The following is a 27,613-nucleotide window of genomic DNA, read 5'->3' as shown; positions in this document are numbered from 1 at the left end:
TATTATGGAGGATGTTTTGTCCCCTATCCTTAATCATTACGTTCTGTAAATAGTTTATGAATCTTTTCACATTATTGCTGGTGAATTGGAGTCCTTCCTCTTGCAGAACGTGTGTCCTGCCCCTCACAGTGACATTGAGAGAGGTTATGCTTGCCAGAGCATAGCAAACCAAATTGGCAATGTTGATGCTACATCTGCATTGCATGGTGAACAACACCATGATATGATCACCCTGCACACTTCCAGCTGCGATTCAATTTGCATGCTAACAGATGCATTAATGTGGCTGCAGTTATCCAGCCGCTTAAGCCAAGATATTTTATGTCCAGAGTTTGGAGGCTGGGGACTGAGGGAACCTACCCACTCCCCACACACACTTCCCTTCCTGTCATACCCATGTATCATACTAGCACTGGCAACCTGCAGACATTCTGTGGGTCTGTTTTGTAAGTTTACATGTAGCAGTTCAGAAAGGGTCTTAGCTTTCTGTGGCAGAAAAATCCCCAGAAGGTCCCATTATGAATTGAACTAGATCAATCAATAAAGATGTTAGTGGGCTGCAGATTCATGTGGCTGGAGTATCTGGGAGCCTAGCCTGGCTCAGAAGCTGGCTCCTTTCCAATCTTGCATTCTTTCAGATGATGAGCAAGACAAATGAGTGGCCTGGGACTATTACATCCCTGCTTCAGCAGTCTGGCTGCCAAGGCAGATGACAAGTCGTACAAATCAAAACTTCATGGACGGGAGGATGCAGTCTCTGGTGTCCTCCACTAACAGTCAACATTTATTCTGATTTCTTAAATACGTTTTGCTTTTAAAGTTGAATACAGTGCTTTCTATTTATGGTTGGACATGTCAGCATGAAATTACTTTCCTGCAACCTTCTGGAACAGTTTGAACCAGTCTCTGCATCAACATTTGTTGGCATGGTTAAATCAAAATGGATCTCAGGCTTTATCTAAATTAAACATTTGAGGTGCAAACACTCTCCAGGAAGTCACACAGCCAAGTGACCATAAATTGCCACAATGTCAATAGAATGAACTCTGGGGTAGATACCACATGCTCTACTCCCTATTCACACATGATTGTGTTCCTGCATTCGACACCAACACCATTGTCAAGTTTGCAGATGACACAACGGTGATCGGGCTGATCACCAATGGTGATGAAACAAAATACAGAGTGGAGGTGCAGAACCTGGCGGACTGGTGCTCTGATAATAACCTGTCCCTAAATACCACCAAGACCAAGGAGCTGATCATCAACTTCCGTAGGTCACACAACGGGGAATACGCCCCGATCTTTATCAACGGGGACAGTGTGGAGAGAGTGTCCAGCTTCAAGTTTCTGGGCACTCACATTTCGGAGGACCTAACATGGTCCAATAACACTGCTGCGCTGGTCAAGAAGGCACAGCAACGACTGTTCTACCTAAGAACACTGAAAAAGTCTGGTCTACCCCAACAGCTGCTGACGACCTTCTACCGCTGCACCATAGAGAGCATCCTAACACATGGCATCCCTGTGTGGTTCCTCAGCTGCACGGAGGCAGAGAGGAAAGCTCTTCAGCGGGTAGTCCATAGAGCTCAGAGGACCAACGGAACACAGCTACCAGCCTTGGAGGGCATCTACAACACATGATGCCTCAGAAAAGCCACCAGCATCCACAAAGACTCTTCACACCCCTGCAACAGTGGAGAATCAAAGAGTTTGAGAATTGCTTGGACAAATGGAAGAGATAGAGAACATGGATGATGAAGGACAGTTGGACAAGGCTCAGGGACCTGACAGCCTACTGCTGCCACTTTACCTTCGGCTCATTTCTACATTGTCTTGTTCTGTGAAACATAAATCACAGTTTAAGCAGTTGTTGTTTGCACTTCCAAATTTTGAATGAAGTATATTTGTACTGCATTAAACAAAATTCTATTAATTTGAAGAATTAGTTGCAAGTGTTTTGTTTACAGTATTTGCTTTGAACTGAAGCCAAAGTTGCAATCACTTTTTAATTACTTTTTTAGATTATGTGTGCCGCAGTCACTGATCCACAGATGTGTTGTGCTCTGTGATGTGATGTCCCACTCCCTGACTCTCATTCTGAAGAGTCGCAACCCGAAATGTCATCTATTCCTTTTCTCCAGAGATGCTGCCTGACCTGCCAAGTTACGCCACCATTTTGTGACTATCTTCAGTGTAAATCAGCGTCAGTGTAAATCAGCATCTCACACATGTTGTGCTATTGTAGTTTTAGAGTGTTTCTTCGTAAGGTCATGGTAATATTTTGCATAATTGTTCACAGTTTATCTGACCATCTACATACAGATTTGAAAGACACATCAGTCAACTTTGTACAACTCAATGCATTTTGTTTTTACAAACTTGTGCATATCAAAGTAAGCAGTCCTGACATGCAAATGAACCTAAAGTGGATAGGTAAGGAAGGGGAAGGAGCTTAAGCGGTGAGAAAGACCATGAAATGAACGGCATGGGCTGGTGGTGAGCGTGTGGCCTTTACTGTTTCATATTTCAATTACAGTATAGTTTTCTAGTTTTGGTTATCAATTAAGTTAGCTTGTACTACACTAAACAAATTTCTATTACTAGGAATTGTAAATAAATATTGATACTGCTGGCTAAAACAAGCAGAAACAAATGAGGACAAATTGACTATGAAATTCATAATTCTTTTCCCTTTCGAAATGTGAGCAGATCAAGGAGTCATGGAGTTGTACAGAACAGAAATGGGCCACGTACATGTTGACCTTTACTCCCATCTCTACTAATCCCATTTGCCCCGACTAGGACCATATCCCTCTGTGCCTTGCCTGCTCAAATGTATGCTAAATGCCTTTTAAATTATTATACATGATTATATTTTCCCTCTGGCTGCGTTTTGCTGATCAGATACTCTGCGTGTTTAAAAAAAAATCACCCCTCTGATCCCCTTTTATCTCCTTCCTCTCACTTTAAACATGTTTTTTTGGTTTTGACCCCTTCCCCCCCCCCCCCCCCCCCCACCCCCAACATGGGAAAACGATTTTGACTCTATCTATGCTTCTCATCATGTATACTTGTGTCAGATCACCCCTCAACATTCTTTGCTCCAAAGAAAACAAGCCCATAACTAACGTCGTCCAATCCAAGCAATATCCTGGTGAAGGTAGACACAAACCGCTGGAGTAACTCAGCGGGTCAGACAGCATCTCTGGAGAGAAGGAATGGGTGACGTTTCGGGTTGAGACCCTTCTTCAGACTGATGTCAGGGCAGGGGGGGGGGACAAAGATAGAATGTAGTCGGAGACAGGAAGACGAGTGGGAGAACTGAGAAGGGGGAGGGGATAGAGATGGAAAGCAGAGACTATCTGAAGTTAGAGAAGTCAATGTTCATACCGCTGAGGTGTAAACTACACAAGCGAAATATGAGGTGCTGTTCCTCCAATTTGCGCTGGGCCTCACTCTGACAATGGAGGAGGCCCAGGACAGAAAGGTCAGATTGGAAATGGGAGGGGGAGTTGAAGTGCTGAGCCTCCGGGAGATTAGGTAGATTAAGACGGACTGAGCGGAGGTGTTCAGCGAAACGATCACCAAGCCTGCGCTTGGTCTCGCCGATGTAGAGACGTTGACACCTGGAACAGCGGATACAGTAGATGAGGTTGGAGGAGGTGCAGGTGAACCTCTGCCTCACCTGGAAAGACTGTTTGGGTCCTTGGATGGAGTTGAGGGGGAAGGTTAAAGGGACAGCTATTTCATCTCCTTCGGTTGCAGGGGAAGGTACCTGGGGTGGGGGTGGTTTGGGTGAGAAGGGAACGAGTGGACCAGGGAATTTCGGAGGGAATGGTCTCTGCAGAAAGCAGAAAGGGATGGAGATGGAAAGCTGTGGCCAGTAGTGGGATCCCATTGGAGGTGGCGAAAATGTTGGAGGATAATAAGTTGTATGCGATGGCTGATGGGGTGGAAGGTGAGGACAAGGGGGTCTTTGTTAAGAATAGGGGGAGGGGGAGCAAGAGTGGAGCTGCGGGATATTGAGGAGACCCTAACGAGAGCCTCATCTATAATTCCTGCACAATATCCTGGTGAATCTTGTCTGCATTCACTGCAGTGCAATCGCATTCTTCCTATAACGTGGTGGGCAGAACTGTTTATAATATTCTACGTGGTCTAATCAATGTTTTGTAAAGTTGCAATATAACTCCTATGTACTAAGCCCTAATCTATAAAGGCAAGCGTGCCATATGCATTTTTCACCGTCCTGTGTTGCCACTTTCTAGGAATCATGGACTTGGACTCTCAGGTCTCCGTTCAACAGTATCCCTTCATGCTAAGTTGATTTTATATGTAATCTGTTATTTTAAAAGTATGCTTCGTATTTAAGTTAAATGTTTATTTGACCTACTTGAATTTCAGATTCCCCCAAGAACTTCACATTGGAAAACTAAGTGCCGAGGTTATGTGGCAGCTATTTACCCAGGACATGAAGTATGCTCTTGAAGGTAATTAATATCAATGACCATCGTGTCTAAATGCTGAAGCACACCCATATTATCATCTACAATTGGAGAAGTGGATGGGGGCATCACATCAATGAAATTAAAGTATTTTATGGCATTCTTTAGGTGTATAGTGTGCAGCAATTATTCCATGACCTTAATAAAGGTATAATATCAGAGGCCAAATTGAATGATCGGCTAATTGGATCTCTCTGTTCCCAATTATGAATTGCTCTTTTATACCCGAGGAGACATTTGTCTTCATTATTCCTGCTTAATTTCAGTGCCAATGTAGTGGATGGAGACCTGTAGATTTCACAGCACAGTTATTGAAAAGAGTTCCTTGATGCTGGAGACCAGGTCAGTAAATTGATAGATTTAAAAAAAATATGGTATAAATCCTAAGAATATTATAAAATAGCATAATTGTGTCTGGAATCCTCAACTTGAAGCGAAACTATTTCAATTATTATCCAATCATTTCTGTAGTATTCTTCAAGGTAAATTTATGCCCCAGTTTATATATAAAGCTGGGAATTTTGTGTTATTGTAGATACTATGTTGGTTCTTCCCAACTCATTCATAAAATAAATGTCCGCCTCTCTGGTGGCTGCCTCCAGGCGCTGTATTCCTGTGTTCTATTCTCTAACTTCCTTTGCTATTTAGACCATGGCATAGGAACAGAATGTGGCCAATTCGGCCCGTCGTGTCTACTCCGCCAAACGATCGTGACTGATCTACTTTTCCCACTAAACTCCATTCTCCGGGTTTCTCCCCATAACCTTTGATGCCCTTACTAATCAATGATTTCTCTCTCTTGCTGTCTGACAAGGCCAAAGGGCTGACTTTAATTTCATCTTTCCAGTGGCAATGTGATATCAACATCTTTAAAATAACTAAATGCTCTTAATGCTCTATCCCACATTTCTGAGCAAGTGACATGTTTTTTCCTGAATCCATGCTGGACAGACTGGTTGGAGATTCCATACTGCACACACATCACCAGTCCCTGGGTTGGAGGAGCAGATTTGAAGGACAGAATGCTTTGTTAACTGCCATCAGATGAAGCAGCAATGTAGGCTCAGGTATTAAACAATGACCTTTACGGGAAGGGAAGCACATGGCTGTGTAAACTGCCACTGCCCTTAGTCCTCATACTTCATGGTTAGATGTAGCCTCAGATCCACAGGCAATTAATTCAGTACTCAGACTGCCCCAAATTGCACCACTTTAAAACTCAGAGCACACAATCCCCTAGTAGTATAACATTGTCTATTGCCTTACTATACATGCCAGAATAAGGGGTGGCAGTGGCCCAACGGTAGAGCTGCTGCCTTACAGCACAAGAGACCTGGGTTCAATCTTGACTATCGATGCTGTCTCTGTGGAGTTTGTATTTTCTCCTTGTGACCATGTGGGTTTTCTCTGAGTGCTCCGGTTTCCTCCCACATCCCATTTGGTGCAGGGTTGTAGTTTAATTGGCTTCTGTAAATTGCCCAAGTGTGTAGGGAGTAGAAGGTGGGATAACATAGAACTGGTGTACAGGTGCTCAGTGGTCGGCATGGACTTGGTAGACTGAAGGGCCTGTTCCCATGCTGTATCTCCGAATTAAACAAAATTAAAAAGCAGCATCTGAGTCACTCGGCCCTTCAACCTTCCTCTTCCATTCAATACTGTCATGGTTGATCTTCCCCAAGCCTCATCTCCCCTTCTGTGCCAGTTCTACACAGCACCCATTTCCATAATTTAATGAGACCTCTCAGGGGAAATGGGACATTCCTGGTATCTTGGAAGATGGGAGTTGGAGAGCATGGGCATGATGGTGAGGAAAAGTGGGGTAACGAATCTGGATTGAGTGTGCAGGTCGGTCAGGGATGTCCCAGCACTGGAGAGACGTTGCATGGCAGGGTGTGGAGGAGGCCAGCTTGGGTTCAGCATGCTGCTATTAATGGGGGGTAATTTGTCACCAAATGGGTTAATGGAATGAGGAGAAAATTCAGTTGAATGGAAAGATAAAGAGGGAACTGAGGTTTGGAATCACTTGGAGAACGAAGGCAAAAATATCTTTAAAGACTGGATGCTGTGGAAAAATAATAGACAAAGATCTTCCAATTACACAAATTGTTATGGTGTGACCTTCTGGAGGCAGTTTATTCAGTTTTCTATTTACTTTGCCCGCAGCAATTTTTAGTTCAGGTCTCTATAACCAGTGCAGTTTATGTTTTTTAATTAACGTCACAAACAGTGAAAGATTTGTATATTTGAAAATCACTGAATAACTGCAATATAAATTATGATTGATGAATAAATATTAATGAATACATATTTATTAAACCATCAATGCATCAAGCATAAGTAAACCATTCTGGACAAGAAAATCCTGTGCAGGATTCTGTTTTACCTCCATGCTATGTGAATGTGAATCAGTTACTCCTGAAGTGGAATGTGGATGCTATTCTGACTATTTCTTGGTTAAATAGCATGACTCTGGAAATTTGTTTGCACACATCCACTCGTGAAATATATTTGCACAGATGACACAATATCTGTATGAGACACAAATAGAACAATGTAATCCCCTGGCCATTTCTCCTGGAAATTCCGTCATATTGGTCTCAGCGAGTTGTTGGACAGATTTTGAACAGACATATTTTAATCGCATTGTTTCAGTTTGCCATGTAAATTGTGGCACATGGCTGATAAACACTCTGCATTATTTAATTGCTCCCTCTCCTTTGGCAAACACACCCCATTCCTCCAAGTTCTAATGTAATCTTCCAACTTCCCATTTGCCCTTCAACTGTATCTCTGCCAATCATTTATCCTCGACTCCTGCATCCCTTCTCCTCCTGCCCCTGCAGGCTTACCTGCTCCTCAAAGATGTGTCAGTGCACAAGAGAAAGTGAGTCAAACACGTCCTGTTGCACCTGATGCCTTGGCCCAGGTGCAGCTGCGTTTGCAGTAACAGGCTGCTGCCCAAAATAATCATTGATGCACAAATCATTGTGTCACCATTGAAAGCACTTCACTGGCACAAGTGAATTGCTGGTCCCACATATGTTTGTACTCAATATGATCTTCCACTTTGAGACTTCACGCTGATGGAGAGAAGGCTAACGGGGCTCTGTTATTTTTTTACCAGAATCATGTACATTCCAAATATTATTGGCTGATGTGTGGTCAGGGTTTAGAATACAACTGGCTGAAACCTACTGAGTAATTCAATCTACATCTGAAAACCAGTACAATGTATGCGAGGGAGAGAGATGAATTTATCAAAATAAAATTGCTTACGCTAAAGGAGATCTTCAAAATGCATTAGTTACTGAAACAATGTCAACCTTTCATCTTTGCATTATAAGATCTACAATGGTTAGCTTTAATTAATGTGCATCCAAAGGTTACCTCTGGTTCAAATATATTGAAAAGGGTAATTGGTTTAGCAGCTATTTATTTAACTCTAGCACTTCCCTAAGGGTCAGAGATACTCTCAATATGTTATTTCATTAACTTTGTCATAACCTGACCATGTTTGAAGTGGAACAGAACCATCTCAATATGAATATATTGTTTTCAGTTGTCCATAATCAGTTGTGGTTGCTGATCTTAACCATAATTCAATGTCAATTCTTTAAGGTGCTGCCTCCTGCACCCCTCCAGAACTCAATAGTTTCATTACTTTTGCTGCCAATTTCTACTCAGGCCCTCACCACTAACCCCTTCCCTTCCTTTTCTGAATCTCTCTGTATCTATCTCAGGAGATAGGCTGACTTCTAACACCCATCACAAGCCTGCAGACTCCCACAGCTATCTCGACTGCTCTTTGAACCACCCTGCTTCCTGGGGAGACTCTATTCCATTCTCCCAGTTCCTCTGTCTCCATCGTATTTGCTCTGATGATGAGACTTTCCATGCAAGTGTGTCTGAAATTATTTTTTCTTTCTGAACTGTGGCTTCCCCTCTGCCATTGTTGAGAAGGCCATGGACCGGATCTCATCCATTTCACGTTACTCTGCTCTCACCCCCTCTCCTCCAGGCTAGGACAAGAGCAGAGTTTGCTTGGTCCTTACCTTCCACCATGTCATCCTCCGCTTACAACAGGAAAACTGAAGAGGTACTCAGCATCAGCCCTTTTATTTTCCTTAAAATAATGCTGTTGGCAAGGTAAAATGCTACAGTTAACAGCAAGCTGTTGATATTAAAATAGATAACATTAAATAAATATATTCATCTTTGAATAAAAAGTTCTAAAATAGATAGAGTTGCCAGCTGAGATAACTTCAATCTGAGCATCTTTGAGGACTGGTATAGGAATAAAGCAATCCCTCTGCTCATGCCTGTCTCTGAAATGGAAGCATACTTGCATCATTTCCATTTTTATAAAGGATATACTAAGTAGGTATGTTATTTTAGTTCATGAATAATATGGGTTCATTACTGACAAAGTCATCGTTTCTTGTCCATGCCTAAATGCCCCCAAGGAATAGCCTTGCTTGGTTGGCTCAGAATCAGGAGTCACCCATATTAATTGGTCTAATTAGATAGATTTTTTAACTGGATTGAAAAAAATTCTAGTAAAAGTGACCAGAAACAACCTGATTTATATTGTCTGGGTTTTCAGAAATTCTTCAAAAGGATATCTAAGTAGAATCTTCTCTGCAGATAAGCTCTTATAGAATGCAAGGTAATTTACAAGATTGGGAAATGGTTGAGTGCTTTTAGAACGAGCATTTGGAACTCTGACCATTTATTTCTGGTGTTTTACAAGAATCGTGTTGGCATTTTGTTATTTACAGTTTTCCATAAATATCAGAGATGCAGATATTGAGTGTAGTTTTATGTAATTGAGACTATGTTTGGCAAATAATATTTCACTTAAAAAGATGTATTGTTATGCGTGCTAATAAATTCATTGACAAATTCACATAGACTCTGCAAGGAAAAGAATTGAAGCTAGTCATGAAACTGCATCACTAATTGAAGCCTGATGATTAATGCCATGAATCTGTGATGACTGGGTAATTTATAAAACTAACATTGTTGTCCTGTTATGTTTGTTGGAATATGCTGTGGAGGCCAAGTCGATAGATATTTTTAAGCAGAGGTAGATAGATTCTTGATTAGTACGGGGGTACTGGAAAATTCAACGCAGCAGATTATGGGGTGTCAGTGGTTATGGGGAGAAGGCGGGTTAAGAGGGAAAGATAGATCAGCCATGATTGAATGGCAGGGTAGACTTGATGGGCCGAATGGCCTAATTCTCCTCCTATCACATGAACTTTTGAACTTATGCTGCCAGCAATCTCACGTGCTAGTGAAAACTATGGATTTGAGAAGGGTGCAGGACTGTTTCATGATTTAGAGTATCTGAGATTCACAGATGTAAAATCTGCTGCCGAGAATTTTGAGTCCTAAGTGTTCTGCTTAATCAATTGTGCACTTAGTTTCCAAAAGCAAAAAGATGTTATTTCCAGGCCATCCATGTTTCTAATGTGCTCATGCATGAGGAGTACGATAGTGCAACACGATAGCGCGACAATTTAAGGCCCACCTTACTCACCATCGTCCCTTTGGTGCAAATGGAAGAAATCTCATTGAAATTGGTGTTATATTTTTTAAGTTATTCACATTTTAAAGTTTAAATCTATCTCCTAGGGAGGGAGAGGGAGGGAGGGGAGGATAAGGGGGGTTGAGGGGGTTGGAGTGGGGGGGGAGAGGAAGGGAAGGGGAGGGGAGGGGGAGGAGGGGGGAGGGAGGGGAGGGGAGGGGGGTGTAGGGGAGGAGGGGGAAGGTGGGGGTGGGGGGGAGAAGAGGGTGCTGCACCAATGCAGGAGAGGTTTGGGCCCAACGGGTCCACTTGGTCTAGTATAACCTGAAAATGGAAATTCGGTGTTCATGCCATTGGGTTGTGGGCTGGTATGAATCCAATGATACCAACGTTACATTTTCCAGTTTCAGGTAACCCATGCCTTCAGTACTCTCCACTCACCCAAACTCACCTGTCTTCTTAGTTTTCTTCCCCCTTTGTTCACTTTTCCTATCCCTTCCCCACGTAATTCCATCTGCCCATCATCCCCCCTCCACATCTGATTTCACCTATCACCTGCCAGCTCATATCCAACCTTGCTTGACTTGCTATTTACCAATAATGTTTCCTCTTCCCCTCTATCCTGATGCAAGGAATAAGTTTTTACATAAAGAGTGGTGTGCACCTGGAACACACTGTCAGGGGTCGTGATGGGAGCTTACATGATAGTTGCATTTAAGAGGCTATTAGAAGTACCCATGAATATGCAGGGAACATGTGGGAATGGAACATGTGCAGGCAGAAAGGATTAGTTTAATTTGTCATCATGTTTGATACAGACATCGTGGGCCAAAAAGCCTGTTTCTGTGCTGTACTGTTCTATATTCGAACACTTCACAAATATTGCACACTTCACTGATGAGTTATCCAGTCGGCAACATTCATTACCATAAGGAGGCAGCAAGATAGGCTGTTGCCTTTGATGTAGTGTGGTGCTTGTTATTTGCACATACTGTATTGATGCCTGTTCCTATTTAGAGATCTCTTGACTTTAAACCACCCTCTCACCCCAATGAAAAATCTACCAATTGGAATTGTATGCTATCACAGTAAGCTGTACCAGTCCCTGCAGTTCTTGCTTTGCCTCAAGCTCCCATCCACTTTGAGAATTTTCCAGCGTGTATCAGCAAGGTTTTTATTGTTCAGTTACTGCAATGTGATCTTTCCTAAGGCTATGATAACAATTATGAGTTTGTTTCTCTGCATGATTTCAAAATAAGATGTAGTTCATGTTATAAAACTTTTGTGTGGTTGTGATCAGCTGGAAATTTATTTTCGGCTGCTCTATTGCAGTTGAAGAGGTTAGCTGAGAAACCGTAGATGTACTCATATGATGCAATGTTCTGCGTTACGTCTTTCCTGGTCCGTCTTCTGATACCCGCTCGTCCCGTATCCTTACCTTCTCAGTTGCCTCTCATGATTAACTGCAGGTTGGAAGTGTAATCTTCCTGCGCCTTGCTCTTCCTGACACTATTAGGTTTCCTTCACCCATTTATTCTTCAACAGAGTTTCTGATCTTCCCAGATAGTTTCCTGGCTGATCAATGACCTGGACCTCATTCCAACTCATTGACATTCATGGTGATGCCATTCAGAGGCAAGATCAGGGAGCGGTGAACCTGGGAGGTGGCTACCACACAGGAGGCTTGGGCTGCTCCTGTTTCTGTGCACCTGTTGGTAACCTACCTGCTTGAATGGCCTTCTCATCTATACTATCTTCTCTGTCAGATCAGTTTTTTCCTGATCCCCAAATAATCCCTAAATGTTTCTTTCGAGATGCTGTGTTTATTCATGGGAATCCATTTGCTCAGTTGTTTTTGAAGCTTTTTGTGATTTACAATTAACTTTGTCAGGTGGGAAATGCAATAACAGCTGTTTCAAGCTCCATTTGCGTTGTCTCACAAATTTGTCTGGGTACTTCCATGGAGATTCACCTCATGCAACTACACGGGACATATTGTTCGCTGATCCGAAGCCCCTTGTGAAGCATTGCAGGGAAAATAATTGTTATTGGTGGATTGAGAAAGCTGTGAGGTGGATCCTGACATATTTTCCTGACTCACCAACCTCTGCACCCTCAATGCAGGCCCAGGTTCCCAAGGCATAAATATCCAATCTTCCAATAATTCTGGATTCCCAGTCCTAGATCCCAATCCTTCACCACTTACTTGCCCCCAACAACTTCTCTCCCCCACGTCTCAGCCTCCCCATCCCCACCCCTCCACCCACTTGTGTTGCCTGCCGCTCTAACCCAGGCCACATTCCACACCCAACACTCTTTGGCCCTCCATCTCTCGCCAATCTCGGACCTTTTCCAGGCAGCACATATTCAAAGGTGGAAATGTGCATCAGCTTTTACTATTAGCACAGCACAGCACGGAAAAAGGCCCTTCAGCCTATGATCTAACCAGCCATAAACTGTTGTGTGAGTAACTGCCAGATTGCAAAACCTCCTTACAGTAAACTAAAAGCAAAATTCTAATTCAGTTAATGTTAAGGAAGTGAGTTGAGCAGCAGCAGCAAGTGGTCCTGCCTGCCTGATTGGAGACAGAAGATGCTGCGGAATGCCAGTGATGGCACTCTGTTGCATGGAGATCTATGTATTACTTTGCTTCAGATTCTCTGTATATCGGTAGAGTTATCGAATCTAAATCTGTGTGGTCTCTTTTGGTCATTGTAAATTAAATCTTAATACAATATCAACTTTAAACCTTTGTGATGACTATTCCTAAATATGTGGGTCTCTAGCAAAATAAGTATTAGATAAGCTTCTCAGGAAAATTAACTGTTCACAATTAATGTTCAAAACAATGTTTCACTGTCGGACCACCACAGTGCTCTTCTGCACCCTCTCTAAATCCCCCATAGATCATGTTTCCAAATACACAGGACAAGATGTTAGAAATCCAAAGTGCCAAATGTCAACTTGCTCCCGGTGGTGATGGGAGGCTTTTGCACTCACCTATGCTCCTCCGATGTTGAGAAAGGCTGGGCAGACACGTCTTTGGGGTTATCAAGTGGGCACCTACTTTCATCGACGTTTCGCTGATTGGACCCACGACGTCTCCAGTAGGCTCAGCAGTGCATTCTGGCGTCCCAGAACCACCCCCCTCTACATCTGACTAGCCGGCTTATTTGGGAGACCAGATTGGGTCTTTCCTCTTCAGCCAGAGCCACTGGCTACTCCGCTCTGCCACCTGTGATGTTTCCTTGATAGCCTGGTGTAGGGCTTGTCCGCTGATCCCCAGGTCCTTCATCAGTCTTACGGTAGATGTTGCCACAAATCCTCGACATCCAACTTCTACCGGGCAGATCTTTGCTCTCCAGCCCCGCTGTTCTGCCTCCGCTGCAAGGTCTGTGTAGCGCAGTTTCTTTCTTTCAAAGGCTTCCTGCACAGCATCCTCCCAAGGGACTATGAGCTCCACAAAATACACCATGCGCTGAGAGTTGGACCAGAGGACAAGATCAGGCCTCAAGTTGGTGATGGCTATCTCTGGTGGAACTGTAAGCCGCTGGTCCACATCCACCAGCATCTGCCAGTCGCGGGCTGCCTCCAGCTGTCCAAACCTTGTCCTTGGTGGAATTTTACGTTGTTTTTGTTCCCCCTCCCGAACAAAGGCAATTGGCATAACTGGGTTGGTTGTTCTGGGCGGCAGGGCATTGTTGGTTGTTCTTTTGCTTTCCAGAGTCGCTGCCAGGCATTTGAGCACTTGATTATGTCTCCAGGTGTACCGTCCTTGGGAGAGGCTTACTTTACACCCAGTGAGGATGTGCTTAAGCGTGGCTGGTGTTGAACACAGGGGGCATGATGGATCTTCGCCCAGCCATTGGTTGAGATTTTTTGGGCTAGGAAGGACATCATAGGTTGCCCGAATGAGGAAGCATATCCTGCTCGCCTCCATCTCCCACATGTCCTTCCAGCTGATCTTCCGCTTTTCCACACTCTCCCATCTCATCCACTGGCCCTGTTTAGCTTGCGACACAGCCTTGGCACACCTACTCGACTCCTCCTGTCGGCGGACTTCGGCCGTGACCAACTTCCGGCGCTCCAGTGAGGATGCCTTGTTCCAGCAAGGTCGCTTTTCGCCAAGCCCCAAGCCACTTCGTCCGTGTTGGACTTGCCCAATCATGTCGCCTTGGTGGAGAGCAGATTTTGCCTGCTGTGTCGCATTCTTAGCCGTTCACTTCCTTCCTGTTGCCAGGGTTGGGGCAGCAGCTCGGATGACAGTGTCCCTCGATTCTGCCAGGGTCATCTCTAGTCTGACTTTAGTGCACTTGAACTCCTCTGTGAGGCTAGAGAGAGGCAGCTGAAGTACCCCCCGACCGTACAGGCCTACGTTGCTCAGGCATCGAGGAACACCTAACCACTTTCTCACAAAAGAGCTGATTGTTCTTTCCATCTTCTCAACTCTTGTGAGGGTGATGTCATACATGGTTAGTGGCCACATAAGGAGAGGTAGTAACCCAAACTGCAGGCACCAGATTTTCAGCTTTCCAGGCAACATGGATCGGTCGATGTTTGCTAGGCCTTTGATGATTTCTTGCCTCAGCTCATTTGCTTGATCAGTGTCCTTCAGTTTAGAGTCATACCATCTCACCAGACTTTTGATTGGATTCTCTGACACAGTTGGGATTGGTTCTTGATCAATGAAAAACCTTTGATACGTCAGTTTGCCTTTGATTATTGAAATGCTTCTTGATTTGGATGGCTTAAATTTCATTCTAACCCCAGTGATGTTCTCTTGAAGCTTCCCTAAAAGGCGCCTGGTGCAAGGTGCTGTTGTTGTTATGATTGTCATGTCATCCATGTAGGCCCTGATGGGTGGTAGACGGACTCCAGACTCCAGACTTCAGCCGCTCGCCTCCCACCACCCACTTGGAGGCCCTTATGATGACTTCCATAGCCATTGTAAAAATCAATGGGGAGATGGTACACCCTGACATTATGCCAATCTCCATGCAGTGCCATGCGGTGGTAAAGTCTGGCGTGGTGAAACACAGCTGCAGATCCTGAAAATAAGCCTTGACAAGGTTTGCGATGGTCTCTGGTATCCTGAAGAAGTCAAAGGATGCCCACAGGAAACTGTGAGGGACAGTTCCGAACGCATTGGCAAGGTCAAGGAAAACGACATGCAGATCTCTCTTTTCTTTTCTTGCAGTCTGGATTTGGTGCCAAATCATGCTGGTATGTTCGAGACATCCAGAGAACCCTGGGATGCCTGCTTTTTGGATTGTTGTATCCACAAGGTTGTTTCTCTCTAAATAGCTGGTCATCCTCTGAGCTATGATGCTGAAGAAGATTTTACCCTCTACATTGAGGAGACTGATAGGGCGGAATTGGCTGATATCTGTGGATTCCTTCTCTTTCGGAATCAGGACTCCACCTGCCCTGCGCCATGCTTTGGGTATAATTATCTTCTCCCAAGCCACTCTCATTAGCCTCCACAGGAAGCGAAGAACATCAGGAGCACTCTTGTAGAGTCGATACGGAACCCCATTTGGCCCTGGGCTGAAGATGCTCTTGCCCGCTTTACTGTCTGTTCAACCTCCCTCCACTTTGGAGGACTAATGTCCATCTGGTGCTCTGGTTGTTCAATTGGTGGAATGTCCGATGGAATAGCTGTCTTCAGGTGTCTTTTGTCATCAGCATGTATTCTTTTCAGATGCTCGTCTAGCTCCTGCCTTGATGTTTTCAGGTTTCCTCCCTTTTCTTTGATGAAAAGTGATTTTACGAACTTATAGGGGTCCTTGAAGAAGCGTGATCTCGTTCGTTCTTTCTTTTTTCGTGACTTCCGCAGGTATTCTGCTCGTCTCAGGGTTGCTAAACGGCTTTTGATGTTTCCCTGGAGAATGTTGATGCCCTCCTTCTCACTATCAGAAGCCTTCCTCCACTGCTTCTTGAGCTGCCTTCTCTCCCGGATTAGGCATTCCATCTCCTTTTGCCGTCTGGACTTGCTTTCCAAAGCTGGTGCCCTTTCCTTTTCCTCCCTTACTCCATATCGCTCTGCTCCATAACCATAGATAATGTCCCCCATCTTATCGAGCTTTCCTTCGACTGTACCCCTTACACCCTGTAGGATATTGGTCAGGTCTGCATTTATGGTCTCCCATTCTTTCTTCTCCGAGGCTCCAGGCCATTTCACGTGGGGTTTTCTTCCGCTGATCTTTTTTTTCCATTGCTGGTTTTCTTGGCTGGATGGGCTCCATATTTTCCTCTGTCTGCATAACTGTGCTTGAGTTTCCTTCATCAGGGGGGCTGATGTCCTGCGAACTTTGGTGAGACTCCAGTCGCTGGACTTCATTCGACTGACTTGATTGACTTCTCAGGAAGTACTTATCAATGCGAGGTCCCTGTTTTCCCTCCCTCAAGCACCCTTTCTTTCCTTGATGTATTTTCAAGCCCTTTGAAGATGTTATTTTCATCCAGCCGCAGGGGCAGACCTGAAGCCTCTACTCGGATGCTGATTATGCGCATGGTTCTTGGTGAGTGCATGTATTGCTCATGGTCTTTTCCGTTCCTAGGTCTATGGCCGTATTATCCGTCAATGAGTCTTCTTCCGCCCCCACTCTCGCAGACTCTAGGGGTATTCTTTCTTTAATTCTGTTTGTAGCAATAGGCGGGTGAATCCAAAATACTGATTAGTATTGGATCCTGCTGACATGGGGAGCTAGCCCATGCCTGCCCCAGGTGGGGTCTATTTCCTCCTGTCAGCTGTCTTTCCAGCAGTCACAAGGTCTTTCCCTTGTTGTCAGCCATTCTATTCACGGCAGTCACTGGATGATTCCAGGGTAAATGTTTCCAAATACACAGGACAAGATGTTAGAAATCCAAAGTGCCAAATGTCAACTTGCTCCCGGTGGTGATGGGAGGCTTATGCACTCACCTATGCTCCTCCGATGTTGAGAAAGGCTAGGCAGACACGTCATTGGGGTTATCAAGAGGGCACCTACTTTCATCGACGTTTCGCTGATTGGACCCACGACGTCTCCAGTAGGCTCAGCAGTGCATTCTGGCGTCCCAGAACCACCCCCCTCTACATCTGCCTAGCCGGCTTATTTGGGAGACCAGATTGGGTCTTTCCTCTTCAGCCAGAGCCACTGGCTACTCCGCTCTGCCACCTGTGATGTTTCCTTGATAGCCTGGCGTAGGGCTTGTCCGCTGATCCCCAGGTCCTTCATCAGTCTTACGGTAGATGTTGCCACAAATCCTCGACATCCAACTTCTACCGGGCAGATCTTTGCTCTCCAGCCCCGCTGTTCTGCCTCCGCTACAAGGTCTGTGTAGCGCAGTTTCTTTCTTTCAAAGGCTTCCTGCACAGCATCCTCCCAAGGGACTGTGAGCTCCACAAAATACACCATGCGCTGAGAGTTGGACCAGAGGACAAGATCAGGCCTCAAGTTGGTGATGGCTATCTCTGGTGGAACTGTAAGCCGCTGGTCCACATCCACCAGCATCTGCCAGTCCCGGGCTGCCTCCAGCTGTCCAAACCTTGTCCTTGGTGGAATTTTCCGTTGCTTTTGTTCCCCCTCCCGAACAAAGGCAATTGGCATAACTGGGTTGGTTGTTCTGGGCGGCAGGGCATTGTTGGTTGTTCTTTTGCTTTCCAGAGTCGCTGCCAGGCATTTGAGCACTTGATTATGTCTCCAGGTGTACCGTCCTTGGGAGAGGCTTACTTTACACCCAGTGAGGATGTGCTTAAGCGTGGCTGGTGTTGAACACAGGGGGCATGATGGATCTTCGCCCAGCCATTGGTTGAGATTTTTTGGGCTAGGAAGGACATCATAGGTTGCCCGAATGAGGAAGCTTATCCTGCTCGCCTCCATCTCCCACATGTCCTTCCAGCTGATCTTCCGCTTTTCCACACTCTCCCATCTCATCCACTGGCCCTGTTTAGCTTGCGACACAGCCTTGGCACACCTACTCGACTCCTCCTGTCGGCGGACTTCGGCCGTGACCAACTTCCGGCGCTCCAGTGAGGATGCCTTGTTCCAGCAAGGTCGCTTTTCGCCAAGCCCCAAGCCACTTCGTCCGTGTTGGACTTGCCCAATCATGTCGCCTTGGTGGAGAGCAGATTTTGCCTGCTGTGTCGCATTCTTAGCCGTCCACTTCCTTCCTGTTGCCAGGGTTGGGGCAGCAGCTCGGATGACAGTGTTGGAAGTGTTGTCTTTAGTGGTTAACTTCCTAAATATTGAGTTTAAAGCAATCAAGAAGAAGCTAACCATTGACTAATTTGTTGCAATTCAAGGCATAAATTGTGTTGGAAGTTAAGCGACCTAATTGTGGTCAATAATGTTGTCAAGTAAAACCTAGCAATAAATGTTGTTGCATTTGAATTCCTCTCAAATAATTTAGCTACACGTCACATTACAAACATAGGCAGAGGGACTGGATTAGAGAGATGGGAGGAGAGTTTGCCTTTGAGCGAACATGTCACTAAAGAGCCCTGGTAGGATTAACCTGAAGTCACAGCAGGCACAAAGAATGACTGTTATGCTGGAGGCCAATATAATGAGCCCACAGACATTGCTGCAGAGTTCTTGGGGATGTCCAGCTGTGATCAGCTGCATCATCATTCCGCATGTCAGCAATTGATCTTTTTACTGATTATTGCAGAATGTTCTACTGCGCTAAATCTATCAGAGAACTTCCCTTGTCTTCAACTACATTCACGGCCACCCAAGATTAACATTTATCTCTTTCGCAGGTTTGATTAAGGACTCTTCATCTGAAACATTAACTGTTGCTCTTTCCACAGTTGCTGCCAGACTTGTTTAATGTTTCCAACATTTTCCATGTTCTGTTTTTGTTTCAAATCCTGCATGCAAAAAACTAGCCTCAGGGAAAATCTCACCACTTTACCTTTAACAATGTCTCATACAGGCCGAGAAGTTGTCGTAATTGTACCTATTAATCCTCTTCAACTCATCCAATCACAGGCATTCCCTTTGTCCTCCACGTTCCTCTCCCATCTTCTCTCCTATGGAAAACTAACTTGCATCTCTTTCTTTCCCAGTTCTGAGGAAGGATTGCAAGCCTGTAATATTGTCTGTTTCTCTTTCCACAGATGCTGCCTGACCTACTGAGTTTTTACATTTTCTGGATTTGCTTCTGAGTAATTAGATTTCAATCAGTTAAGGGCCTGTCCCACTTAGGCGATTTTAAGATGACTGCCGGCGACTTGGCTGTCGCCGACAATTTGCCGGGGTGTCGCGGGCATGATCGTGAGGAGTCTTCAAAGAATCGTAGTGGATCTCAGCGTGTCGCTGAGAAATCAACCGGAGTGAAATTTCTCAGCGACAGCTGGCTTGTCGCCAGGTATCGTTGCTTATTGCGGGCGCTGTCGCATGCTGTCCCCAGGTTTGCTAGGTTCTCTTAGATGCATTTAGAAGCACATAATATTAAAATGAATAAAGTCATTTGAAGATACCATAAAATACTTGTGTTTAACCAATTTATTTACCGTCAGGACATTGGACAGGTAGATTGGAAGTGACAGTTTGACGGTCAGGTAAGCGTGGGAATTTTTGCGATGTTTATGGCCATCAGCGATTACATTTAAAGTAGGCTCCCAACCCAGATATGCAACCCAGAAACCAGATATGCATCTCCCATACATTTTCAAAGAATGCCCACACTCCGCACAAAAATCCATTTAACCACTTTTAAAATTAAATTTCTTAATACTGCTATTAGTAAACTGGAATCCAGTTTATGCCTCGTTACCGTGAAGCTTGATTTTCAAGTAACCCGGGCAAGATGTTATATTTCAAAACTCTCAAGTACTTACCGACTTGTCAGTGATTTCAGCGAAAATGAGGATGCCGGAGAAGCATTGACAGAGTGGGAATTTTCGCGATGTTTCCGAAGACGGTGTAATCTCGACCTGACTCGGCATTGTTGTGGTCATTGTCGTAGGGTAAAAGAAAATTTTGGCGATCTGCTACGACTTTGACAGTCGCCGGCAGTCGCCTAAAAATCGCCTAAGTGGGACAGGCCCTTTAGCCTTTTAATTTTATAATTTTTTTGCAAAATATTTCTATTTACCAAATTTAAAAAAATGTTGAAGGACAGTTTTGAAAATGAAGATTGTTATCGCCAAATATATAAATACCACACATTAACGAAAATACTGTAATGTCAAATTTTGTTGATAGACCAGGTGACACGTGGTGTTTAATAGCTACACAAGGTAAATTGTGCAGAATCACAGCATCTCAATTTGCAGATTTCCCTATGCCTGATTTTCAAGTGCTGTGGGCAGAGTCAAATAAATTCATGTATCACAGTGTGTACTCCAATATTTATGTTCAATTGGGATAGCGTTACAAGCACAAGGCATTAAAATGCTGTGAGCTATTATCTCAGAAAACCTATTGTAATATGAAAAATGCATTGGTGCAATGTTATTTCATAAAATGGATCGTACTTTTCTAATTTAGAAATTGATTTTGTGGAATCTTTTCTACAAGGACTGGAGAGGAAACAAGATCTTATTGCGTCTCCTTGGCAGCGGATAAAATAATGCAAGGAGATACAAGGCACTTACCCCTGAAGCACCCAAATCCCAAGCCGAAAATCATTCTCATAATATGTACTTGAAGTAGATTAATGTCATCAATAGGATTGTGATAATAGTAGGTTTTATTAGCATGTTAAGGTTTGGTCCACTTCGGCTTAACTTTCACTTCTAGAATTGCACGAGCAGAAAATGTGTAAATTACATAATATATAAGTTGAAAGCACTCAAAAGTAACACACTGACTTATTGAGAGTCATAGAGTCATACAGCATGGAACCAAGCCCTTTGGCCTAGCTCGTACACGCCGACCAAGATGCCCTATCTGAACTGGTCCCATTTGCCCGCATGTGGCCCATATTCCTCAGTCGGTATACCCTTCCTATCCATGTACCTGTCCAATGTTATAGTATCTGTCTCAACTACCTCCTCTGACAGCTTTTTCCATATATCCACCACCCACTGAGTGAAAATTTGCCCCTCAGGTTGCTATTAAACTTTGCCCCTCTCACTTGATGCCTATGTCCTCTGATTTGTTTGATTTCTCTACCCTGGGTAAAAGATTGCATTCACTCTTTTTTGTATTCCCCATATTTCTGATACATTCTTATGAGCCCTAAAATTGCAAAATCTTAACAAAATAATTATGTTCCAATTGATGCAGTGTTCCTATGGGAATGCCCCACTGTCTCGATAAAATAGTCAAAACTTACTGGTATACTTTCTTTTTTAAAAATGGGGTTCTGTTCTCTATTGTTAGAAGACGTGATATTATCATCAGCAAATAATCTGCACTCAGATATGTGTAAATATAAGAAGACATTGGCTTAACGCATACACAATCCATGCCTCTCAAATACAGTAAAATGGCAATGGGAGGGGGTACATTCTACAGGTGGTAAGCATAAATATGTGATCTTTTTTATCTTTTATTATGAAAATATAATTTATAATGAATGAATGAATGAATGAATGAATAAGTTTATTGGCCAAGTATGTACACACACAAGGAATGTGCCTTGGTGCTCTGCTCGCAAGTAACAACACAAACATGCAGTAAATGATTAAAAATAAAGCATAAAACATTAAAACATTAAGAATACAACATTACAGTTTAAACATGTGAGTGAAATAAACCAGAGCAAAAAGAGACTACAGACTTTTGGTTATTGAGTAGAGCTACTACTCGACAAAAAAAAATGTTTTTTATGTCTGGCTGAGGCGGCTTTGACAGTCCGGAGTCGCCTTCCAGAGGGAAGTGCTTCAGAGTTTGTGGCCAGGGTGAGAGGGGTCAGAGATGATCTTGCCCACTCGCTTCCTGGCCCTTGAAGTGTACAGTTCATCAATTGTTGCAGCCAACATCCTCTTCAGCTGTGCGAACGATTCGTTGCCGCATCCGAATGTGGTGCTTGGTGGCTGAGCCAAACCAGACCATGATGGAGAAGGTGAGGACAGATTCTTCGATGGCAGTATAGAATTGGACCATTGCCTGTGGCAGATTGTATTTCCTTAGCTGCCGCAGGAAGTACTTCCTCTGTTGGGTCTTTTTGATTGTGGAGTCGATGGTGGCCCCCATTTAAGGTCCTTGGAGATGATGGTCCAAGGAACTTAAATGACCCCACAGATGTGACTGTGGTGTTGTTGATGGTGAGTGGGGGGAGGGGAAGGGGAGCTCTCCTAAAGTCTACAATCAGTTCCACTGTCTTAAGAGCATTGAGCTCCAGGTTATTACGAAGGCACCAGGATTCCAGTTGTGTCACTTCCCGTCTGTAGGCAGGTTCCTCCCTATCCTGGATCAGTCCAATCAGGGTTGTGATATCCGCAAACTTGAGAAGCTTGACAGAGGAGTCTGTGGAGGTGTAGAGAGAGTACAGGAGAGGGGAGAGTACGCACATGTGGAGCTCCTATGCTGAGGGTCTGCGGGTCCGAGATGTGCTTTTCCAGCCTCACATGCTGCTTCCTGTCTGACAGGAAGTTGATGATCCACTGACAGAGGGGTTCAGGCACAGTCAACTGGGAGAGTTCGTAGTAGCTCTCGCACAATAGTGTTAAATGCAGAGCTAAAGTCCACAAACAAAATCTTTGCATAGGTGCCCTTGCGATCTGGTACTGGAGGATGAAGTGCAGGCCTAGTTTGACTGCATCATCCTTGGCCCGGTATGCAAAGCACAATAACTCGTATGTGTCCTGCATTTAACCTGGAATAGTCAAAATCAATTATGTCCAAGAAGATCCAATCTTTAGCTCTAATCTTTAGGTAAGACACCAGCATTGCCAAAATGCTGTGAAGGAATAGAAATGGTGGAAGTAATAGAAACATCAACAGAAATCACAGCAATATTTCCCTGATTTGTGCAGCTTTTAAAATTTCAAAAGTTTTAATTGAATCTTTTTGATAGTGACAGCTGTTTTAGAAATACATTTTTATTCATCAGAGTTAATTTCAGTTTAAGATAATAATAATGAATTTTGAGAAAAATGCTAAATTCTCACTTTTCATAGCATACTGGGAATAGCCTGAATCCAATTCTAAGTGTAAGATGGATCTGGAAAATAGCAGATGAAATTTTACAAGTTTAAGAAGTAAGCTGATCCATTTTGGTTAACTGCATTTGGCAACTATAATGTACCTGATGACCAAGAAAAATATTTTAAGTCCTTCTACCAAGCAGAATAAAGTTTCAGCAAAAATGTCAAGGCCTGACTGATTATTTCTTTTAGTAAAGCCATAGATTGGAAAAATTCTTGAAGGTTGTAAAGTTCAATCAAACTTATGGCAAGATGGCATTTTTCATTTCCTTCAAGATATTTTTATTGGTAATTAAAGTTCTAAATGCTAAGTCGATCAAAAGGCTGTGTGGTTACGGATGGCAAAAGCTTGGGTACTGATTTGAGAGATTGGCTAAAAGGTTTTGGAAGACTGTCGCTCACAGAATGACACTAGCTCGAGGCACAAAGTCTTTTCATTAGAGGTGCCTAATTTAACATTTGATGGGCATGCAGTCAGCTTGAATCACACTAATGATTCCTCCTGAGGGGCAGGAATCTGGGACCAGCCTTATGTCTTCTCCTGCTGCCTACAGCTGTTCATGGGGGGTGCACTGTTTGCTGGGAAGCTCATCTGAAGTCTTTTGGGGGCAATAGAGGCAAAAAAAAATGTGTACAGTGTTAACACAAAATTTCCTGAAAGCTTTGCAACAAGTCAGACTAGGTCAGAGAAAGTGGTCGGCGTGGACTGGTAGGGCCGAACGGGCCTGTTTCCGTGCTGTAATTGTTATATGGTTATATGGTTAAGTAAAGAGAAGATATCTTATTCCCATCAGTGTCCCTGACACATTGCTAGTGCCAGCAGCTGAACATGTCAAAGCAAGATGTTTCATCCCCAGACCATTTTGTTACACTGTAGCGACCATAGAGAATGGTCCAGGTCGTCGAACCCTCGGATTGGCCAGCGAGGTCACGTGGGAACGCGACCATGGGGATTGGTCCAGGGAGCGACATCGCTGATTGGCCAGCGATGTCATGTGCGCGTTTGGCGCCCGATTTAGTCAGTTCGGCGAAGTCTTCAAGGAAGACAGTAAGTTTGTAATGGTTGTCCTTTACCTTGTTGTTTAACTCTGTATTCGAATATTGCGGCTGCAATAAACTTCTTCTACAACCAACAAGTTTCGGACTCGCCATAACACTGTATTTTGAGGGTTGTGCTATATTATAGGAACTTAGCGACCTTCTTGAACAAAAGTTTGATTGAATTTTACAACCTTCATGAATGTTTTCAATCTATACATTTCCTGAAATAAACCATTACACAGGCCTAAGTTTGATTGCAACATTATTGATCCGCATGGTCGGAGGACAGAAAATATTTTTCTCCTTGGACATCAGGTGCATCATTGCCTTTCAGTAATCTTTCTTCTCCTTACAAACTCTGACTTTGCCTTTGTTCCTGATTGATCATCTCATAGAGTTGAGAGTTGTACAGCATGCAAATAGGCCTTTGATCCACCAAGTCTGGGCCAACATTTTTGCTCTTCTACACAAATCACATTTGCCTGGATTAAGCACACATTCTTCCATACCGTGCCTATTTAAGTGCCTGTCTAAGTGTCTTTTCAACATAGCGATTGCATCTGATTCCTCCACCTCCTCTGGCAGAGTATTCCAGATCTCTGTGCAAAAATAAAAATCCCCTCGCATCCCCTTTAAAACTTATTCCTCTGACTTCAAATCTATGCTGTCATGTTTTCTGATACCTCACTCATGGGAAAAAGATTCTGAATATCTACCCTAATTTTATCTGCCTCTGTCAGTCATCCTCAACTTCCTTCGCTCCAGGGAAAACAAACCCAGCCTAACTAGTCTCTCTCCGTAGCTGAATTGCTACAATCCAGGCAACATCCTGATGATATGGGAGACTGGAGACACTGGAATCTGGAACAGAAAAGAAAACTGTTGGAGGAACTCAGCAACACAGATGTTTAGGGTTTGAGAATGTAGAGGGGAGACAATCACTGGAAAGAGGTGAGGGGGAGGGATGAGGCAGGAAGTCATGTGGAACCAGGTGAGGTGGGGGAAGATGGGCAGATGGAGCCAGGTTGGAAGGAGGGGGGAGGGAGTTTGAGACAGAAGCTGATATTTGATGGATGGAAGTGGATAAGAACACAAAATGGGCAGATGCAGCCAGGCTGGAGGTAAGGGGGAAGGTAGTGGCCGAGGCTGAAAAGAGATGAATGCAATACTCCTCATTCGTCTGAGTTATATTCCACCTGCCATTCCTTGGCCCACTTTACCAGTTGATCCAGATCGTGTTGTAATCTCAGCCATCTTCACTGTCTGGCTGAACGACCAATTATGGTGTCATCCTCAAACTTGTTAAGCAGCCAACTCCATTCTCAGGCAACTTGTTTATGCAACACTAATTCCTGCAGGGCTCCTTTACCACCATCCTGGGACCTAAACAGCTCTTCAGGGTGAGACAGAGATGTACCTGCACCTCCTCCACCCACAGTTTCTTGACCACACACAAGACTTTTATGACTTTTTCTCAGCTATGAGAATGCTAGATATTAAATTTCCCTGTACCTACTTCATGACAATGCAGTTGCTGTGGTAAAAGGCTGAGAGAGTAGGCATGACATTGTACTAACATAAGGAAAGGCAAATCTGAATTTCATATCCACTGTGGCTATGATTATGACCATAACTCAAAAGTGCCTGGTAGTTATAATGGTCATAATATGTGATTATACTGCCATTATTCAGCAGATTTTTAATTTTATCATTCTTTTCACTCTTAAACTTATTGCGCTGGCTATCAATTTCAAAAGTATAATAGTGGGAATTTGCATGGAACAAAAGGGAAATGGTGAGAGTAATCTACTCCATCAATATGTTAATAATTTAGTAGGTTTAATAATAGTTTTGTATCACTCAAAAGAAACATTAGGCTCGAACAATGGTACACTTTAAAATATAAAAATAATTATCCTTTTATCACTGCTGTTCTTATTCAATATAAAAAATGACTTTTTTTAAATTGTGCTTTATTACAGAACATGAAAAACATCGATTATGCAAGAGTGCCGATTATATGAATTTGCACTTCAAAGTAAAATGGTTTTATAATGAATATGTGCAAGACCTTCCAGGTTCCAAAGATGCAGTGGCAGAATATTCTTTGTAAGTAATGAAATTTGTATTCATTTCTATGATGCAGAACATTACCTAAGGGAAAAGTCATCTTAGATGGTCTGACGCATTCAGGTTTTAAATCTAAATTATTAAAATATTATTTTTGAAACACAAATGATGGTGCTAATGTGTTTATAGTGTTGGAATTGCAATTACATTTAAAATAAGCCTCCATTTATTTGACGGGAGTAATTCTGGGAAGTAAGGTTGAAACTCGACTCGTGGTTCACCAACCCAATTTGATTTTTGCTTCTGATTCACTGTCGTCCATTTTGAGTTGGAGCTCTTACCTCCTGGTGTGTCCGACCTCAATCAGACTGGTGAATATATAGATATGCTTGTTCTATATGTCGCTGATTGTGCAAATCTTAAGCTAACATAGAAAATAGGGGCAGGAGGAGGCCATTTGGCCCTTCGAGCCAGCACTGCCATTCATTGTGATCATGGCTGATCATCCACAATCAGTAACCCATGCCTGTCTTCTCCTTCTCTTTCTTACATAGATCTAGAGCCTTTGATACTTCCAGTTTTCCAATCCTGTTAATGCCTTAGGATGTCTCTTATTTATACTACTTTCCAATTAATGTTTTGTGTTATGCAAATGCTTGGAAGCTTTGTATTGCTATGATTTCATTACATGAGTGGTTGAAATTGTTTTTGCTTCTCTTTGTCCAATCATAGAGTCTGGAAGTAAGGATTGTGTTGCTGATTAAGCAATACAAGTGGCACTGTATTGCTCTGCAAAGACAGAAACACTGAGATGATTTGATTTATCCTGTGGCATTGTAGCTTCTCCTTGCGTGAGACAGATTATGGAGACATGTGCTCTGTGAGATAGCAGTAGGCTTGTAGGTATGAACGCAAAGCAAACAGAATACAAATTCACAGAATAGAGGGTAAATTACATAATAACACACAGGCAAATAAGTGGACAATAACAGTGTAAAGTACAAAATAATGCCCCCAAGTCTATTTGGAAGTGGCAGTGTTAACGAGGAGCGCTGACGTCCATAGGGTTTTGTCCTGACCCTGGTCATAATCAAGGTTCTCTGCATCCTTTCAACAATTGCCCACTCTCCACCAATTCATTTAGGTGATCACTATCATTTATACCTTGTAGAACTGCAGGATTGAATGGTGTAGAATGAGGGTATTCAGAGTTTGCGGTCTGGGTGATTACATCCGCAGGAAGTGCCTCCAGATTGACCGGCTGGCGTGCCAGGTTTTGGAGCTTGAGCATCAGCTGGATGCTCTGTGACGCATCCATGAAACTGGAAGTCATTGATTGCATGTTTTTATAGGAGGTCACCTCCCAGTTGAAGGAAAGGA

General features: G+C 43.6%; 1 protein-coding gene across 3 annotated transcripts in view; it reads left to right on the top strand.

The window, feature by feature from the left end:
- The window catches only part of unc13c (unc-13 homolog C (C. elegans)), a 247,857-nt gene that overhangs the window by 148,073 nt on the left and 72,171 nt on the right, over positions 1 to 27,613 (top strand). For all 3 annotated transcript variants that reach the window (XM_078427403.1, XM_078427401.1, XM_078427402.1), the window contains 2 exons: positions 4,408 to 4,493; positions 26,146 to 26,272. In XM_078427403.1, the coding sequence (XP_078283529.1) occupies positions 4,408 to 4,493; positions 26,146 to 26,272 (213 nt within the window). The remainder of the gene's footprint in view (positions 1 to 4,407; positions 4,494 to 26,145; positions 26,273 to 27,613) is intronic.

This window comes from Rhinoraja longicauda, chromosome 33, assembly GCF_053455715.1.
Source record: "Rhinoraja longicauda isolate Sanriku21f chromosome 33, sRhiLon1.1, whole genome shotgun sequence".
NCBI lineage: Eukaryota > Metazoa > Chordata > Chondrichthyes > Rajiformes > Arhynchobatidae > Rhinoraja > Rhinoraja longicauda.
The sequence above is the reverse complement of the archived record's forward strand: the minus strand, read 5'-3'. Positions and strand labels throughout refer to the sequence as shown.